General features: G+C 44.4%; 1 protein-coding gene across 4 annotated transcripts in view; it reads right to left on the bottom strand.

Annotated features, from left to right (window-relative positions):
- tenm2a (teneurin transmembrane protein 2a) overlaps positions 1-19,941 on the bottom strand; it is a 226,247-nt gene that overhangs the window by 90,284 nt on the left and 116,022 nt on the right. For 2 of the 4 annotated variants that reach the window (XM_071457471.1, XM_071457472.1), the window contains exon 1: positions 15,268-15,727. The exons of the other annotated variants lie outside the window; for them this stretch is intronic. In XM_071457471.1, the coding sequence (XP_071313572.1) occupies positions 15,268-15,319 (52 nt within the window). In that variant the 5' untranslated portion in view covers positions 15,320-15,727. Of the gene's footprint in view, positions 1-15,267; positions 15,728-19,941 lie in introns of those variants that run through there. 4 annotated transcript variants of the gene reach the window in all.

Below are 19,941 nucleotides of genomic sequence, written 5' to 3'. Positions count from 1 at the left end.
CACACACACACACACACACACACACGCACAGCAAGGATCCTTGCATTTCTATAGCGCTCTGTCGATACCTCCCCAAAGTGTCGCCGACTGAAGTTCATTCACTTCGTCCATCCGTCCCCTCTATCAGTACATTTTTAAGCAGCAATGATATATTCAACCTCAGTCTCCTGATAATCATTATAAATCTCTATTAACCCCCCACCTTCTGGATAGATGGGGAGTGTCTGCCCACACCTGGTACTCTGTGTGTGTGTGTGTGTGTGTGTGTGTGTGAGAGAGAGAGAGAGAGAGAAAAAGAGGGGTTTAAAATCTATACATGAGAGTGTGGGGAAAAACAGGAAATGAGAGAAATTCAAATTGACAATCTAGCAAAAACAAAGGGATGACAGAAAATCAAATATGTCTTCTCCATACACCATCCGTCCACGCCCCAATATGTGTGTGTTTGTGTGTTTGTGTGTGTGTGTGTGTGTGTTGTCATGAGCCCCTTATCTTGTTTCGCAGGGCTCGTTCCTAAGCTGTGCAAGTGCAGCCAGTGATCGCAGCAGTGCTGTTGTGCCCTTAAGCACAGCCACTTAACCCGGGCTAACTCACTCACTCAATACACTCGATACCCAGTCGGGCAAAAGTGGAAAGCCTGCAATGGCATGCTGCTTAGCATAAAGGCTATAAAAAGACACAGAGCCTCGCTAATGCTGTGTCCACAGTCCATGTACTTGTCATAACTGCTATAGCTGAGGGTGGAGAGCTCTGTGTGTGTGTGTGTGTGTGTGTGTGTATGATCCTCAGTGGCTAGCTGGGGGCACCGCCACACACAGGACGGCACCATCAGCTCTGAGGCAGATAGAAACTTAGCTCTAACTGCTTCCCTCTGCTTCTCTCTCTCTCTTTCTCTTGCTCTCACATACACACACTAAAATGAAAGGTCAATTTCTTGCCACACCACTGGTCTGCCCAAGAAACCTGAATTGATTGATTTTGCTCGATTTCACCGCAGGCTAAGGGAGAGATGGAGAGAGAGGGAGTAAGAGAGAGAAAAAACAGACAGACAGACTGACAGATAGAGGGAGAGAGTCAAGACAGACAGAGGAACAAGGGATGACACGCTGAGAGAGAGTCAGGTGGAGAAAAATATGTTTCCTTTGTGTGTTTCATACTGTAAAATCTAAAAGAGCGACACCTGAAAATGTGAATTACGAGCCAACAATTCTGTCATTATCTATTACTGTCACTGCCACACACACACACACACGCACGCACACCTTGGTGCGAACCTGGCATGGTAAAAGTGTGTGAGGATAGGTGCGATTGGATCACTCTATTCTAGTCGTGGTGTCGGAGGGGGGAGATTTTGTGTGAACAGATGGTGTTTACCTAGTAGCAGGTTGGTTGGATCACCTAGCCACCCCCCTCGGCCGACCATACCATTTTAGCAACACAGATCATGTAACAAACACACATAGGCAGGACATGCACACACAGACGGGCGAATACACACTCAAAAGAAAAAAAAACAAAAAAAAACAAAGCAGACCATCACACACGCCACTCCTCTCATCTGAATGAGGGGTGATAACTCACCAAGCCGCTGTCGGGGAAAGGATAGAGATAAACGAGGGGTGACGAAATGAGAGAGAAAGAGAGCAGCCAGAGAGGGAGCGGCAGAGATAGAGAGAATGAGGGAGTGGAGTGGAGTGGAGGAGAGGAGAATTGGGCCATTGGTGTTTTTTTTTTTTTCTTTTTCTGGTCTGTAGTTATGTAGGTCACTTTTTCCTCCGACTCGGGAGTGGGGAATTTGTAAATCTGACATAATAAGGCATTTGGCCCGCAGTGACGCTTCTGAAGACTTTCTGTCTTTCCTGCTCATTTTCGTTGCACCACTGCACAGCTGGCCAAACGCTGCTTTACCTGCTGATCTGAGGAGTCCAAGTGGAGCGAGGGAGAGAGGGAGGATGGATGGAGGGAGGACGGCTGATTAGTTTTTTGCCAGAGGAGGGAGGAGTGAGAAAAATGAAGAATATTTAAATGGAAATAAGAGTCCACACACACACACACACACACACACACACACACACACACACAGAAAGAGAGAGGGTTACAAGCTACAAAAAAAGCTAATTCCTTGATGGCTCCTGAATTTCAGAGGAGACCGAAATTGTTTGGTATTTCATGCTCGCCTTATTTCAGAGACTTTTCTTGCTCTTCTTCACCTCTTTCATGTAAGAGGCGGAAGGAGATCTGAGGTAGAACTACAATTCTCTATCTCAAAAAGAATTCACCTGTAGCTGTGACCACTCCAAAACAGGAAGAAAAAAAGAAAGAAAGAAAAAAAGAAAAATGAAAGATCGAATAAACCAAAGAAAGAAAAAAGAAGAAGGAAGGAAGGAAGGAAGGAAGAAAGAAAACATCTTGTGGGGATGTTTTCTTGCACGTCCTGTCAGTCTTGGAACACTGTAAAATGTGCACATACATGCCAGTGCAGAAACACACACAGTCGTGCACTAAGGGGCAGACGGTGCAGAGTATGAGGTCTGACAGTGCTCTCCAAGGACCTGCTTGTGTTGCTAAAATAAGGCTGTGTCTGGAAAGAGGTGGATTCCCCTTGAGTGGGGCGCAGAAGAGCACTAAAAGCTAAGTGGAGATGAAAAAAAAAAAAACAGCCTCTGCAACTGGAGGGGAGAGTGAGAGGATGAAGGAGAAGAGGAGGAGAAGGAGGAGAGGAGGCGAAGGGCAAGAGAGGGATGGAAACAAAATCAAGGACGGAAGGAGAAAGACAAGAAAAGGAAAGGGAAAGAGCAGGAAATAGAGAAATAATTTATAAGTATATTGTATGACACTTGCACATATTTGTAAATAAACTGCAGATAATAGAAATTAATTGACAGTGGTTTTACTTTCAAAGACAATACAATTTTGTCCTGGAATCTACAACCTATCCATGGCTCTGTGTCAGCACAGTAATCGTCTGATACCCACATCTAGACATGACGGAAAACAAGATTAAATAACCAAACAGTCAGGATGTGATGTATTATAACCTGAATAACCAGTTTAAAACAGCATCACAGCTGAAGTGATGAATTGATGCTAATTGTCAGCAAATTAATTGGCAACAGTTTTAATAATCTAATAACTGTTATGAAAATGTATTTATCAAGCAAAATGTTTTATGGTTCTAACTCCTCAAATGTTTTGGTCCATAGTTACTGTGGTGCAAAAAGATGATTATAGAAAAACTAAACTGACCTATACTAGTATTACAGCATTGGTGGGTTAAGCATGGTTCTGCCTTACATCACATACTGTATGTAATTATGTGTATGACATTTTAAACCATGCATAGCGTACTACATAGAAGCACATATACACATTAATTATGATGACCATTATTGCTTTATAGTCTGTTCTGTAATTAATCTGTGTATGTTACATTTATATGTTGTTTGTTTCAAATGCAGCCTGCACATACTATAGGAACTATGTGCTATCATTACTGTGTATTTCATTTCTAGTTTAAGTTATTTTATGGATTGTAATTTCGCTTTTTGCTTCCCTTCCCTCCACGAATCATTGTGCAGATACAATGAAAAACAAAGAATATGTTAAAAAAAAAAGTAAATTGAAAATATTTGTGTTTTGGATTATTGATTTGAAAACATAAGGAATCTGTAGATGTCACCCTGGGGTCTGTGACTGGCATTTTTCACTTCTCTTCTCTTCTGGCAATTTTATGGACAAATATGCACATTCACATGTTTATGGTAAAACTAGTGCGCACATACTAACACTGAGCTGGTATTTTGGTGAAGTTGTGAAGCACTTTACAACTCGGAGCTGGGTCTGTACCACACGGAACAAGGGTGTTACATTGGCAACATGACTGAGAGCTTTTTACTTTCTTCTCCACTGCACCATATGACATTGTGCCACCCCTCTTGTTTCTATCCTTCACTTTCTGCATGACTCTCCCCCTCTCTTTTTCTGCCTCTCCATCTGTGCCTGTGTGTAGGTACATTCCTTCTCCATTAGCTGCTTTTGTTGCTGTATCAGGGGATACCGGAGGAAGGTCTGGAGAAATGACTGAGGGAGAGCGATGACAGAAAATAAAGAGACGTGGCTGGATGCAGCACCTTGTCCACGTACCTAGTCATACACGAGGGACTAGAAAATTACGGGGTTGAGGGGTATTGTATGGAAAACATGAGCACACACACACACACACACACATAAACACACACACACACACACACACACACACACACACACACACACACACACACACACACACACACACACACACACACACAGTAGAACCAGGGACAAAATAACACAATAGCTTTGCAGATTGGCAGTTTTAAAGCACTGTCTTTAAGTGTGATTGTTTTGTGCATCTGTAATTCTTTTTTTTTTTTTTTTTTTTTTTTTGCATGTATGTTTGTATCTATTGTTTTAAGGGAACAGGAGGCATCTGTGGTCTTGCTGCTGGCCGAAGCTGGGAAAGCAGAAACATGCAAATGAGCTGCTTCTTAAATCATCCTTGAAAAAAAACCTCACCTTTGATACGTTTCACTCGGCCGCCGTCACTCTGCCTTGTTCTGTTTTCCAACTTTATTTCTTCCACGTCTTATTTGCTTGCATTGTTTGTTTGTTCTCAAAGATGAGTTTACGGGCCCTGAAATTGGCAAGTGGTGCTTTAAATTTGTGCGGCCTTGATCGGGTCACGCAGCTAACAACAGAGACAGAGAGGAGCGATGCTCAGTCAGAGAGCCCTGGCTGTGTTTTAAAATGTTCTCGAGGGGTGGCTTTTATCAGGAGGCTTTGGTGTCTGCGTTCAGCTCCGGCAGCCGAAGTCGTCTCCTTCTGGCCGGCTGTTCTAATTGAGATCGCGACAAAATGAAACGACAAGTCCCCTCTCTGATGCCGATGCAGCCTGGGTAATATCCTCGCTCTGTCCCCAGCGCACTGTTTCAATCTCACCGAGTTGGTGTGAGTATGATAGAGCGAGATATGAGCGCATGAGCACCAGGGGAAAGAGGGGGGTGAAAAAAAAGTGTGGCTGTAAACAACCTCAGCCTGTTCTCCGAGTGCTCCCTGTCTGTGTCTGCACAGAGAGCTGCGAGAGACCGAGAGATAGGGAGGATGAGACGGCCGGGAGTGTGTTTGAGGAGAAGCACTCCTACTGTCTCCTCTGTCTGTCTTCTCCTTTCTCTCTCTGCAATCCCTCTTTCCCTGCGAGCCAGTGTGTGTGTGTTTGAGTGGGTGAAACACTGCCACAGTCCTATAGCCTCCCGTGAGACACTACTTCAAACAGACTGGAGAAGTACTGCCAAGGGTTCACTCGCTGGATGTGTGTGTGTGTGTGTGTGTGTGTGTGTGTGTGTGTGTGAGCATTGTGTCTATATGCACAGATGCCTCCATGTCTTTTTGCTCCGTCTCATCTACTCTTACAGTTCTTTAAATTCATGACATTACATATGCACAGACTCCAAAAACAAACTGTCATCAAAGTGGTGCTCAATTACTCAAAACACCCCCAGTTTCCCTCTTTTTCCTAAACACACACGACATTTGTAGAGGAACACACACACACAGAGAGAGAGAGACGTAATTAAACAAATCCATGGTGTCTATTAAGCATGAAGGCCTCCCTGCTGTGAGAGACATATTAAAACCAGGATTAGTCCAAAACAATTACAAAATGCTACAGATAGACCCTCTGGCCCCCCCTGAATGTTGCGGCACGAGTGTGTGCATGCGTGAGATCGCTGTCACCTCATGTGGGCTTTAAACTGGGAACACGGGCTCCTTTGCTCACATTGCTCTTGCAACTTATGTTTTATTTAATACTTGGCATTTGTTGGTGAGCGAAGGCAGCAGGGACCTTGAAGCAGTATGCAGCACTAAATAAAAACTACTTTGAACAGTGCAATGGCAATGACTCAAGTCTCATTATATTTGAATATGTGCCGTTATCTCGAGCAGTGATGTGTGCAGTTAACAATGCTAAGAACTCTGACAAAAAAAAAAGAGCAAAGACAGATTTGCTGACACAATTAAACAAACACACAAGCTAAAGGAATCATTTGCTCCCATTACTGGATCTGAAAACTCAATATTTTGTGCTTCACCTGTAAAATACAAAACCCTCAACCCCCCTCCCCCTCTACCATTACCTCTCCCACCCTGTCACGCCCTCATATTTTTCTTTTCTCCCCTCACCCCTCCCTCTCTCTCCACTTCTCACCAGGTATATTTGAATTCTTCTTCTCTTTCTCACACACTTCTGCACCAGGTCCTCAGACATTGCACTGGCTTCCAGTGTGTCACAGAGTATAAAAGAAAATCTTAACATCTTGTCTATAAATCATTAAATGACTTTGCCCCAAGATATGATGCTGACTTGCTTGTACAATATGAAACTACTCGAGCTCTTAGATCATGTGGAGCCGGTTTGTTCGCTGTTCCTTGAGTAAGAACAGAGATTAGTGGATCTTCATGTAGTCACTATGTGCTTGTGGAACAAATTACCAGGATCTGAGGTCCAAATTTCTATGTGTGTCTTACATGTATAATATTTTCTTTCTTATTATGTGAATAACTTTGAAATAGTCTGTTTAAATACCATTTCCCAGTCTCTCTTGTGTAAATATTTCTCTTTAATTCTTCAGTTTTAATTCTTTTGCATATAAAATCCTTCAAGGCTGCCTTAGTGTATAAATTATGTTATATAAATATAATTGATTTCTTCTTCTTTTCCCTTAACTTGTTCCTCTATCACTCCTCCTTACTTTTTTTCCCTCTCTATCCATCCATCTCTTCCTCCTTGTCCCTGCCTCTCCATCTCTTCCTCGGCAGAAGAAGTGGGAAGTCTACCTGCTGGATAATCCCGCATTACATTCTTAATTCCCTAGACGTGTTCTCACACACTCACACACACACACACACACACATATACACACACACACACACACACACACACACACACACACACACACACACATACACACACACACACACACACACACACACACACACACACAATACTTAAAAGATGCAGCTGTTGGAGGGATTGCACACACCTGCATGTACAGCACATTTTTCTGCAAATAGCAAATATGCATTGGCAAGTGACAGGTTTTATTAAATTTTCTTACTCTTTTGATTTTTCTCTTTCTTTTGGAGTGAAGCCACACTGTGACTGAATATGGAAGCAGTTTTCCCTGCTGTGACACACACAGATTGGACAAGCGAGCACAGGCACTGTCACTAGAGGGTCTGACATTTGGCTGTCTAAGAAAAAAAAAATAGAGGCATACAGAGAAGGAGTTTGAGGTGTATGTTTGTGTGCATGTGTGCCTGTTCTCTAGTGGGTGAAGGGCAAGGGATGAGAGAAGTGAGATGGATAGAGAATAAAAGCGTGGTGAGAGACAGAGGCAGAAAAACAGACCGAGAGAGGAGCGAAGACAGAGGGAGTATGGAGATCCCTGAGCAGTGGCGCTCATTAACAAGTGGCTCCGGGGTCCAGTCACTTGGCATTGATTTGTTTAAAACCCAAAGCTTAGCCATCGACCCTCAAGTCCCTGTCAAAGCCAACAAGTGGCCGCAGTGAGCTCAGGCCAGTCTAACAACCAATCACCAGTCAAATCACCGAGGCTTTTTTCTTTTTTTTAAATTTTATTTCTCTAAAGCAACGAGGATTATGACAGAGTGCTACAGAGTCATCTCAGGACATATGACAAAGTAATATCTCTAAAAAGTAAATAATAACATCATTAACAAGATGTCCATCACATGTTCTCCTACAAACCCAGACAAAAATCAGAACTCCTCGGAACACTTTAGTGTCTCTTGTTTCACATACGTTAGAGCTATCATAGTGCAGTGTGTACGTGTGTGTGTGTGTGTGTGTGTGTGTGCTTCTAGCTGAATAGCCTATGAACAGAGGCCACAGTCAATCAATAGCAATCTACGGCCAGCCTTCGCAATGCTAATGGAACTGTGCAAGAGCTGGCATTTGGCCAGTGCCATCACTGCAGCATCAGTCTGAAAGCCCATATGTGTGCACACGCACAGGCACACACATACACACACACAGAAAAAAGGTTACAGAAACAAGAGGTGAGAGGCACAATGTGTGTCAATATGGAAGACAAAGAGAGAGAAGAAGACAGAGAGAGGGAGAGACGGGCGCACACACAGAGATGAATGTGCTGTGTGACATTGTTTAGGTGATCAAGAATGATCGATGGAATCATTTCACTGCCCCCTCTGCCCTGCTGCACGGCCCATCTCCCCTCATCTCCGCCTTAAGCACTGGTCATTAGTAACACACACAAGCATTAACACACATGCAAAGACTGGGTTTCATGTTGTCATCATCTCCTAAGGCAAGGTCACAGTGCCCTGTCTCCTCAAAACACACCTTCTCTTTAGTGCGGTGGGTCGAGCCGCTGTCTGGTGAGCCAGCGCTGCGTGGAGGCTGGAAATGCACAGGGAGGAGGTTATGTAACTTCAGCTGACGTGTTAAGTTACAAAGTGTAGCAATGACTTATTTGTATGCCACAACTGCAGTGACTTTTACAAGTTCAGAATCTATAGTTCAAAGTGAATCCGCTAAGTAAATCCCCCCTGAGCAGTAAACAGACCTACGCTGTGACTGAACACCCAAATAAAGAAGAAAAAAAAAAAAAAAAAGGAGCCGTGATTTTTCTCTGTTTAATCATCTCCGTGTGGAAGTGAGCACATTACATTAAGTTAATTGAGGGAAAAGTGAAAAAAAAAAACACATTTTAGTAAGTGAATGTGTCATCTACCTCACAAAATTGATGGACAGCTAATGCATCTTTTTCAGAAGAGTCATTTTAGTCTGTTCATCAAAGTAATTCAAAAGTAATAAAACTAACTCTATAATGCATTACTGTCTGCATGAAGACAGGCTTAGTCTTTCCTGCGATTTAAAGGAGACATGTAATCGATACATCTAAAAAAAGGAATATGAGAACAATGGACCAAGGGAATGAATATAGCAGAAGGCAGTGGTTGTCAACCATTTTTGGCAGCTGAACAGAAGTATCCCTTCATCAGCACAAAGAAATCCGATCATTTGAATTGATTTTAAACTGAAGGTTTTAATTGCAGAAAACTGTGTTTTCATACAATTGAACTCTCAATGTTGAGGTTGGTTTTGACATGAGTACTACTGAAGTTTGGACAGACAGAAGCTGCACATTTAACCATCCATTCATAACTTTTATTTATAGTGCAACCATTTACCCGTTGTTTATTAGCTGTTTGATAACTATTCCAACCATTCATGAAATTTAGCTGTTTCAACTATTTATTTCTTACTTTTCATTAACTATCTCAACTGTTTATCCATTACTATTAGCTAACATCTAGTCATCAGTTACTTTTAGTCAGCGTGGGCCAGCGTTCAGGTGTTACAGCTGAGTCAGTTTGTGGATATTTTTCTCATCAGGACGTAACTTCTATTTCTTTAAATTAGCTGAGCTGTGCCACAATCTGGAAACTGCAGTAGTGGCCCCTCAGGTAAAAGTACCACTGGTTGGAAATCACTGCTTTAAGGTATAACAAAGACAGAACTACATGAACACAGCTCCTCTGAATACAAGTGTAGCCTCATTTCCACTATTGCTTAGCCGAAACATATCCCTCTCTGTGCTTGTGAAACAATCCTATGTTTGACCTATTTTTTTGCTCCAGAAGCAGCACAGCAAAGTACCTGACTGTCTTCAACATAAGCATGGCTCTTTGAAACTGCCAGATGCAACTTTCTAACGGATGAGCCATTGTCCTCACCCCATCCTTTAAAAATCGGTTTCACATCTGTCGCGATGTGACAGCCAGGGAGGCAGCCAGTAGCTGGCGGGGCAGAGTGAGTCACAGTGTGGGCTGAGGGAAAGGTGGTCTCTCCTCCTTTTTTTATGTTAATAACACAGACCTGAGGAGAGTGTTCGGGAGAAAGGAGAAAAAAGATGCAGGAGAGAGAACAAAAGAAGGGGTGAAGAGTTCAGAAAGCTGGAGTTTGTGCTTTGGGGAGAAGGATATTAAAGATGAAGGACGGTGCTGGAAAGAAAATGTGGACGGGAGGTAGCAGCAGCAGAGAGGCACAGATAGCAGAGAAATGGGGAACATTAGATAAGATGAGGAATGGAATGGAGAATGGTTAGTCGGGTTTCGAGTTTACAAACAACGGCGTGATGAGTCAATGAGTCACTGCTGTCGCTGCTACCCCAGAAGGTATAATGAGGCTGTGCAGATGAACGATGGCACCTCTAAGACAAAAACTCCTCTCCAGCAGAAATGCTGGGATCAATTTGTCACTTCAGCATGACTGTAATTGTGACACTTTCATCTGTCACATAGTTAGCTCTGGCATGGATCGATCACTTAGAGTGTTAGCGTTGCATAGCTAACAAATGGGGTAACACTGCTGCACTGATTGAGGATATGACGGTTTCTTGCTTAGAGGAAAATTAAAAGTTGAATGAAGATAATGAATAACTACCTGAAAATATTCTTCTTCTCTATTATTATCCAGTGTAAAATAAGTGAAAGGATTTAAATTAACTGACATGTCGGCTTTTGTTTTGTTTCCCTTTGAAAAATTAGCTTTTTAAATGAAAGCAGCAAATGCCGGAGATAAGAGGACAATGATCAGACAGCGTCAGGTGTAGATGGAGGGGTGGTTAGAGATATGAGAGGAGTGGGATGTGTTGGGGTATAGGTGACACACATGGCAGCGCCACATGCAGATGGTACACATGGATGAGCAGCCAGGGTAGTGAAGCATAAAACCAGCCAGCTCGCTGATCAGACACACACACACACACACACACACACACACACGCTCAAAAGCATGCTGAGAACACCAGTTAGCTTGCCAGCCCTTTACTCACCCAAATCACCACTGTGAAAATTAATACCTCCAACCGTCCATAGAAAAACCAGCCACACGCTCTATAGCAAACACACACACTCTAGAAATCAATAAATGCATTAAATATTTACATAGGAAAATGCATCTGTAAAATTTGTGAGGAAACCTTTTTGAACCATTTTGCTTTTGAAGTCGGGTCAATAAGAGAAGTTCAATAAAAAAGTCTAAGATCCTAACGTTTTAATATCAGCCATGTTAATCTTAACGATTTCTTTTGCATTTTTCCTTTTCCTCAAAACGGACTCAAAAACCGAGATTGACTGCCGGCTGGCTGACTGATTTTCCTTCAGCGTGACACACACACACACACACACACACACACACACACACACACACACAAATGCAACCCCACACAAGTGCTTACCTGATGAGAGACGGGACAGATTGAACAATACAAAAACACAATCTCGTTTTCCATGCTTTCAAACATGCACACACAGCCGCACGTATTATACACAAACACACAGCCGCTGACGGCCATACACACAATAAAGCATGGTGCGTCGGGGAGGACACAGGGGGCTGAAAGCAATCTTCCAACTGACCTTGAGTGGGGAGGACAAAATGTGTGATGGAGGGAGGGGAAAAAAAAAACCCAATGCGAGGAAAAGGAGTGAAATACATAATCTCCACTGGCTGAGGGAAACAAATGCTTTCACTGTGATTGAGGACACATTGCCCTCACACATCCACATCCACACACACACACACACACACACACACACACAAACACACACACATTTTGGCTTAAAGAACACAGGATGGAAAACTGAGAGCAGAGAAAAACTCATTTTCCTAAAGCAGGAGGAGTGGAATGGAGAAAGTGAAGCAAAGACAGAAGATGATGGAGAAAAGAAGGAGAGAAGCAGTGGGTGGAGAGAAGAGAGGAGTCAGTAAAGAGGCCAAAATAGGTGGAAACAAAGAGGGAGAGGGAGCGGAGCAGACAGAGACAGATGGACGGAGTAAAGAGAGGGAAGGGAGAAAGAGAGATGACTGCTAGTGACCGGCCTTTGTAGATGACTGTCGTTGCTCACTTTCGACTCAGCTTCACTGAGGCAAAGTCTTAATGACTCACGGCCCAATACTCCACATAATCAAGCTGTGCATGAGTGGGTCTGTGTGTGTCGGCGTGTTTGTGTGTGTGTGTATGAGCCACTAGTCTTGTAACAGAGAACTTTATTACCATCTGTTCCCACACATGCTTATTTGTTTAGCCGTGACACGCACGTCTTTTTCAATCGCTTTGCTATTTTTTCTCTCTCCCACTCTGTGCCTCTTCCAATCACCTCTCCTTTCGTGTCCTCTCCTCCACCCTCCACCTCGTCTCGTTCCCCCACGTGGAGGGGTTAGATTCCAATAAGTAGTATCCAACCCAAAAAAAAAAAAAAAAAAAGAAATCATGGCCATTATCTCAGTGGCTTTCTAACTACCACACTTGTCGTGGTGAAATGGAATCGTGCTCCAGCCGTTTTAATCAAATCGGGTGTGTGTGCATGTCAGCCTGTGTCAGTGTGTGTCTGAATGTCAGCGTGTGTGTGCCTCAGTACCTGCAGAGGCCATTAGGTGGAGCTGGTGCCTGACTGAGAGAGGGAGAGAGACAGGGAGAGGCAGGACGGAGAGCAAAATGAAATGGAGGGGAAGGCTCCCTCTCTCCTACCTGTTAACACCGATCTCTCTGGCAGTGTGTTTTTAAGGTGTCCATCAGTGTGTGCTGTAGGCTGGTTCGCGTGTGTCCAGGAACATCATTTATTTATGTTTCTGTGAGTGTCATTTGGTAGTAGCAGGATGTTATTGGTTGTTAAAAAAAATGTTCACCCTTGAGTATGATGTATTTACAAGCACAGATCATAAACAATAGACATTGTTCATGCCATACATTTTAATGGAAGCAAAAGCACAGGTGCACAATACCACAACACAATGTTAGTATTTACACCTGTGTAACCCTTCCTCCTCTGGCATGTCAAAGTGCTTGCAGTGTAAACAGAACAATTTTGATTTTTTTGATTTTTTACTTTTTGTGAATGTGCCTCAAACCAGCTGGACTCCCATTGAAATTCTTCTTCACAATAAGATTGAGACATTTAAAAAAAAACCAAACAAAACAAAAAAAACAGCGCAGACCATCCTTGGATTTGTGAGAAAAAAACCCCCCAAAAACACACAGACACACTCGCACCTGTGCGACCACAGATCTTGTTGGCAGTTCAGAGGAAAAGGGACGGTAGCCTGGAGGAAGGGCAGGTGTCCACAGATGGAGCTCTCTCTGTCTCTCTCCCTCTCTCTCTCTCTTTCTCTTCCTCTGCCACAGATGGACCCAATCACACCTATTTCTCTCTCACATGCCCTATAGCTACATAATTAGGGAGAGTGTTTGTGCACGTCTGACTTGTTTATTCTCACATAAAAGTGAATGAGTCTCTAAATATGCATACGCCGAGAGTGGGTTTAACCCAAAGCAGAGAAAATGTGGTGTTTACTGTTTGTAGCAGGGGCTACTACACTGTGGACATGTTCCACTTCTATCTATCTATCACTCCTTTTGAGCCAAAGCACAAGTTAAGGCAGTAAATGTGTGTGTTCAGTGAGACGTGCACATTCCCTAAAACACACACACACACACACACCGATGTGTCCGAGTTGAAAATGAATCCCGGGATTCAAGCGTGTCTGCTGGCTCAGGATAACATTTCATTTTCTTTCATATTTGCATGTTTGGTGACAGCTGAACACGTGTGAGGTGGCCTGCGGAGGGTCTGTCTGTCTCAGATGGCAGGGGGTCCTGCTAGCCAATGGGACCACCCGCTCTGTAAATCAGGAAGTGAACCACCGATCTGTCATCTGTCTTCATAAACCCACCAGTCAGGACCCTCCTAATTAGTCACCATGGAAACCATAGCTAATTCCCTGGTCTGCCATGCCAATCACGTCCTGTCTGTGGCAGCAATCAGAAAGGCACATTTATCCACCGCTGGGCCAGATCCGTGTAACAGATGTGTGTGTGTGCGTTGGTTGGTGTCTTTGCGTACGTGTGTGTGTGTGTGTGTATGTGGGTGGTTCAGGGAGCTTGTATGTGTGAGCTTGTGAAAGGACTGTATTTGCTTAGACAATGTAGCCTTCATCTTTTAGAAGAAAAAAAAAACAACACAGCCCATATTCCTGCCTGTCTAGCTTGTAAATTCATAACGTTTGTTCAGATCCGAGGCAGATGAGTCGGAGCTCCTAAAAGGGGTGTGTGCCACGTTGTGATTGTCTGTGGGAACTGTTTGATTAGCTTGATGAGTGCTAGCAATCCCCTTACACCCACAAGGCAATCAAACAACTATTATATGACTCGCACATGAACACAAACACACACACAGACACAGACACAGAGATATACTGTAGACACACTTAACCTTTCCCCCCTGAGGTCAAACTGTTCTGTCAAACAGTACAAACACACAAAACCCGATCCCTGTGCATTCACACATGCGCAGGGATCGCATGTGTGTATAGACAACAGGACCAGTTTGATTTTTAAATTAAAGCCACATCACATCTAAATATTCAATCATTTAACCTGCTTTGAATTAGAAAGGCAACTCCTCAGAAATAACCTTGTAAATATTGAGGAACACACACATGAATAAATTATGGATTGATGAGGAACTAGAAATGGACGGGGCAACCCATGCCCCGTCCATTTCTAGCCATCAGCCGCCTGTCAATCACTGTAATTACCATCAATTGGAATGTGCTCACCAGAAAGCTGAGGGCTGACACACAAGGGTGTGCTCACATACACACTGACTTCAAATCAATGACCAAAACACACACACACACACACACACACATACACACACACACACACACACACAGGGAGAGACACACACACACAGATTCGGGCGGCACATACTGGCATTTGCGGATGCCAATCATAACTTCAAGCGCACATCAAAGCCAAGTTCTATTCAGATGTATGCCGTTTGATCACCGCCTCCGCCGTGTACACACATCTTCACACACACACACGCCCGCTCCATGATATATGTCTATAACCTATATTACACCAAAGCATGAAAATCCAAGATGTATAGGCTGGAAAAAAAAGACAAAAAAATTCAAAAGCTGTGCTTGGCTTTGGTTTTCTCTTTGAGCGTGTGTGTGTGTGTGTGTGTGTGTGTGTCCACAGCAGAAGCAACACAAGGATTGGCTATAGTCAAGTTACAGCGAGGCTCTATTGTTCCTCACACTGTTGTCTGGAGAAAATACAGCACAATGCCATCTGACTGCTGTAGTGACAAAGAAGTATCTGAGGGTCTTACCTGTCTCATGAGAGAGGGTCTTGGTTCTTCCAGTGTTGCCTGAGTGATGCATTGCTCCGTACTTGTCTCTCTTTCTGATTAACCCTCTACCCTTATCTCCTCTCCTCCACACTCCACTCCTCTCCGCTCCCTTAAGAGTCCTCTTTTCTTGATTCTCAATCTTTTGCACCCTGTTTTCTCCCTTTTGTCAAAGTCCTCGCTGTCTGTCGTCTCTCCCTCGCTCTTGTTCTCCCTCACTCTTGTTTCCCTTTCTTCTCCCCTTCTCCGTCTGTTTGCAGTGAGCTCTGTCAAGCACAATCCGCTTGCTGAGTGCCGGAGCACCGTGCAGGAGGGGAGAGAGCGAGAGAGAGAGAGAGAGAGAGAGAGAGCTGGAGCCCGAGAGACACAAACACACGCGCGCACATACACTTGTGCAGTGTGGATCGACACACTTGCACACGTGTAGCTGTTGCACTGCAGAGACGAATGCCACACACCGAACCACCGGAGGGAAAAAAGATGAGCGTAATGCCCTGCACAGCTTTCCCTCTTTTCCAGGAGACTGCAGGTCTTTTTTGTCTCCCTCCTGCTTCTAGTCCTCAGTCCTTTTTTTTGCTCAATCCGACACAGATCAAGGCCAGCTCGGACATAAGGGAACGGATGGATGAGGAGACACTGAGAGAGAAAAAGAGAGTGCCTTTCAGCCTGTGGCAGGCAGAGCAGAAGAGAAGGAGAGATGTGGCTGTGGCTCCATCCTCCATCTGCCCACAGCTGAGACTGAGAGCAGACTCAACACACATACATGCACACGCGCTCGCTCGCTCTCTCTCTCTCTCTCTCTCTCTCTCTCTCTCCCAGCAGTGTCGCACCACTGAGATGGAGGGGGAGGAAGGATGACGGCGGGAGCTAACGAATGAGCCAAAGGGAGAGAGAAAAGGGTTCGGGGTGAGACAGTGAAAGAGGGACAGCGTAGTGGTAGGAAAAAAGAGGAGGAGGAGGTGGCAACGAGGGCGGGAGCACGCAGTGAAGCCCACGAGCGCTAGAGAGTGAAAGAGTGACAGAATCATGGGAATGTGACAAAGCATGCACATCAAAGGCGGAGGGGAAGGAGAGAAGAGAAGGGATAAAATGAGATGTAGGAGACACAAGGGAATGGGTGGCAAGAGGAGTGGAAAGGATGAGGCAAGGTGGAAGGGGAAGGGAAGACGGGGTTGAGGGTAAAAGGAGAAAAGATGAGGCGGTGAAGCAGAGACAAGGAGCTAGAGGGAGGGAGGGAGGGAGGAAGGGCAGAGGACACTGCGGCGATGAAGCCAGTAATATGTCAGATCTCACATGGGCGCGCTCACATTCACATAATGTCCCTCATCAGGAAAAAGAACAATGTCAAACAGTGGCAGCTGCAGAAACAGCACATCTGACAAAACTCTCACCCTGCAACCAAACACCAACCTCACATCCTTTGAAATGATAAACAAAGAGAAGTCATTTTTGTTTTTAGGTGAGTAATAAATGATTTTGTTCAGACACAGAGGACAGAGAAAACCTGGCAACAACAAACTAGCTAAATAAAGCTCCTGAAATACGAAGGTATATTTCCACCAGCTCAGGTGGCAGGTTACCAGGTGAGTGAAGGTCCTCACAGTGCCCAGCAGAGGGCAGACATCTTGTCACATATCAACCAACAGGCTGAGGTCATCTGTAGCTCAGCATCATGTTATAATGTTAATGTAATCCCACAGTACTGACAACACACACCGCATCCAGACACATCACTTAGGTCCCAGACATTGTGCAGGCCTGCAGCACCAGAGCTGCTCATCATTTAACGTACATTTAGAGATAATTCAGCATCATGAAGATAGATGATTTTTAAGATGGAATATCAGTGAGTTTTCCTCTGCACTTTAACGTTATGGAACCGTTGTGGATGTCGAAGTTTACTGGCAGAAGCCAAAGGACAAGAAGGATGGCAGACAGCGTTGAGTGAAAGACACACACACACACACACACACACACACACACACACACACTGAAGAGTAGGTACAGGACTGCTGCCCTGAAGAAACGCTGTAGTGCAGGGTGCGCTGTAGTGAAGAGGGAGGAGGAGACGAGCGGTAAAGGCCAACCCCTGAGCCACCACTCCAGAGGACCGCTGTCAGCCTCATTTTCTACCTCTTCATGTGACATTCTCAGAAGCCATCTATCATCCTCAACGAGTCACAGATGCACACAATGTGCCACGGCACCCCGGCATGCACATACGGCGTTGGTATGTGTGAGCACGGACGCTCATGTTCACACATATGTGTGTGCAGATTAAGAAAGGTGCACTCACACACACACACACACACACACACACACACACACACACACACAAATACACTGGCAGGTGTGCTCCCTTGGTACACAGACTTGCATACACAGGTGTTGAGACTCGATTTACAGCAGAGAGGGGGTTCACGGGGGGGCGGGGGAGAGGGTGGTTTGCGGCTATGACTTCATCATATTAAAGTTGAGAGTGCGGCCCAGGTAGAATCAGCGGGAGGAGTCCCTGGATTTCTAGATGAGGTTCACGTCGATTTGTCATGATAAAAAACCCATCCGAGACAGAAACAAATTGCTTTCTTGACAACACCTTGTAATACTCCATCATGCACACGTACACACATACGCACGCTCGCACAAGCACTTCCACATATACACATGTATATACACACGCATGTGAGGGCAAAGCCATACATTTTCTCATGTGGGTTATTTATCAATGCCATTCAGCATCATTATACCTGGCATATCTGTATAACCATATATATATTAGGTGTATATGTGGGCTACACAGAAGCTCCCACTGAGTGTGATTCACAACAGAATCCATTCAGCCTGCTGTATTCAAGTGTGGAGGACACAAGGCTATACACAAAAGGATGTAAAGAGAAGAGGAAAATGTCTTAAAGGAACAAGAAAGAGAGAATACGGAAAGGTCATATGAGTTAAGGTGAGCAAGGATCATGTAACAGTATGAGATGAAATAAAACCTCTGCGTATGCAGCCTATTATGCAGATCCCTCTTTTTATTTCGCTATTACATTCTTAGCTTAACACTGGGGTTCTAAAACTCAAACTAGGCAGTTAGAATTGCAAGCTGTCGATTTATACACTCATAGCTTGTTATTTCATATTTTCCCCTTTTTCTGTGTCTCCCCCTCACAATTCTTCAACAATTTCTGCCCTCAGTGACACTTATTGTTCCTTTTTCCCTTTCCCTTTGCCTGTTCCCATCCACCTACCAATCCTTGTTTCTCCTTCTTCTACCTGTCTCCTCACTGAGGGAGAGTGGGTGCAGAGGGGCAAGAGAAAGAGAGAGAAAGTGATGAGAGGGAGAGAGGGGAATAGATGGAGAGAGAAGGTGTGCTATAAGGTGCCCCCATGGGTTGAACATGGTCATTTGTCATGAGGCTGAAAGCTTAAGAAAAGACTAGTTAACCTTTACAGCTGATCCCCGTGAGACACAGGAAAAAACACAGGCCAGCAAAACGCCTCCAAGAGAAGGTGGACGGCACACGAACACGCATGCACGCACACACACGCGTGCGCGCCTGCATGCATGAACGGCTCTTGCAGTAGGCTTCAGGAACCAGAATCAATAGTGGTGAAACTGTTCCATGGGAAGTGAGAGGAGCTACCAGTTTTTCACCACGTCCCCCTCCCCAACTCTCACACTTTTCCCTCAGCGAAAAGCCTTGTTGTCTCCATGGTCCTTTTCCTTCCTCCTTCATCCCCCATCCTTGTCATCCCCACACCCTGCCAGAGTAATTAATCACCTTGTGCTAATGAGCTATTAACTAATGACAGACTGACATGCCTCTGCCTGCGTGCACATGTATGAGTGCGTGTGTATGTGTGTGTGTCTTGTGTCTGCACAAGCATGTGTGAGTGTTGCCAGATCCAACCTCAGCACATTAATGTGATTAATAAGGTTAAGCTCTTATTAGGGGAGGGAGCACAAGGAGTACATGCACATGCACCTGTACACACCGAAGCCAACATGCTTGCGCACAAATACAAAAAAACAAATCACAGATTTCTTTCATCCACAGGACAAAGAATGACTACTGTCGGCCTGCTGTAAATCTGAGCATAGAAAAAAAAACAAAAAAACTAGGGCACGGAAAAAAAATAACATCAAATGCTTTATACCTTTCACCATATATTCTCATTACACAGAGGCTGACTCTGCTATACACTAATCACATCTCCGGGAAAAAGGGGGGAAGCATCACAGTAATGCACATCACTACAATTGAGCTGAAAACACTCTTTGAAAAACCATACCAGCCCATTTTTGTTGTTTCTTTGACGACATTTTTAGCTGTTTGTTGACAGTTTTACACTCATTCAGCCGACGACTCATTTAAAGCCGTGGAGATCGACAGAGCGTGTGCCTCACTTGCTTGACAAAAAAATACAGTAAACACACACTCTGTCCTCCCCTCACCTTCAAGACTGGTTTCAGCACCATGGACAGCTACACAAAGGAGCCGCTTTGTGAACGAATTTGAAGTGTCCTTAGAACAATGTCCTTGTTTTGGTGGAGTGATAGTCTCCTTCTCTGTCATAAGACTCACATCTTAATAGACTGTGTACCAAACAATTACAGCTTAAAAGAGAGGCACTATATCAAACTATAACGCAAAT

The sequence above is a fragment of the Trachinotus anak genome, unplaced genomic scaffold (assembly GCF_046630095.1).
Source record: "Trachinotus anak isolate AG129_WGS33_773 ecotype Australia unplaced genomic scaffold, CSIRO_AGI_Tana_v1 ptg000021l, whole genome shotgun sequence".
In the NCBI taxonomy this organism is placed as follows: Eukaryota; Metazoa; Chordata; class Actinopteri; order Carangiformes; family Carangidae; genus Trachinotus; species Trachinotus anak.
This window is presented reverse-complemented; position numbering and strand designations above follow the sequence as displayed.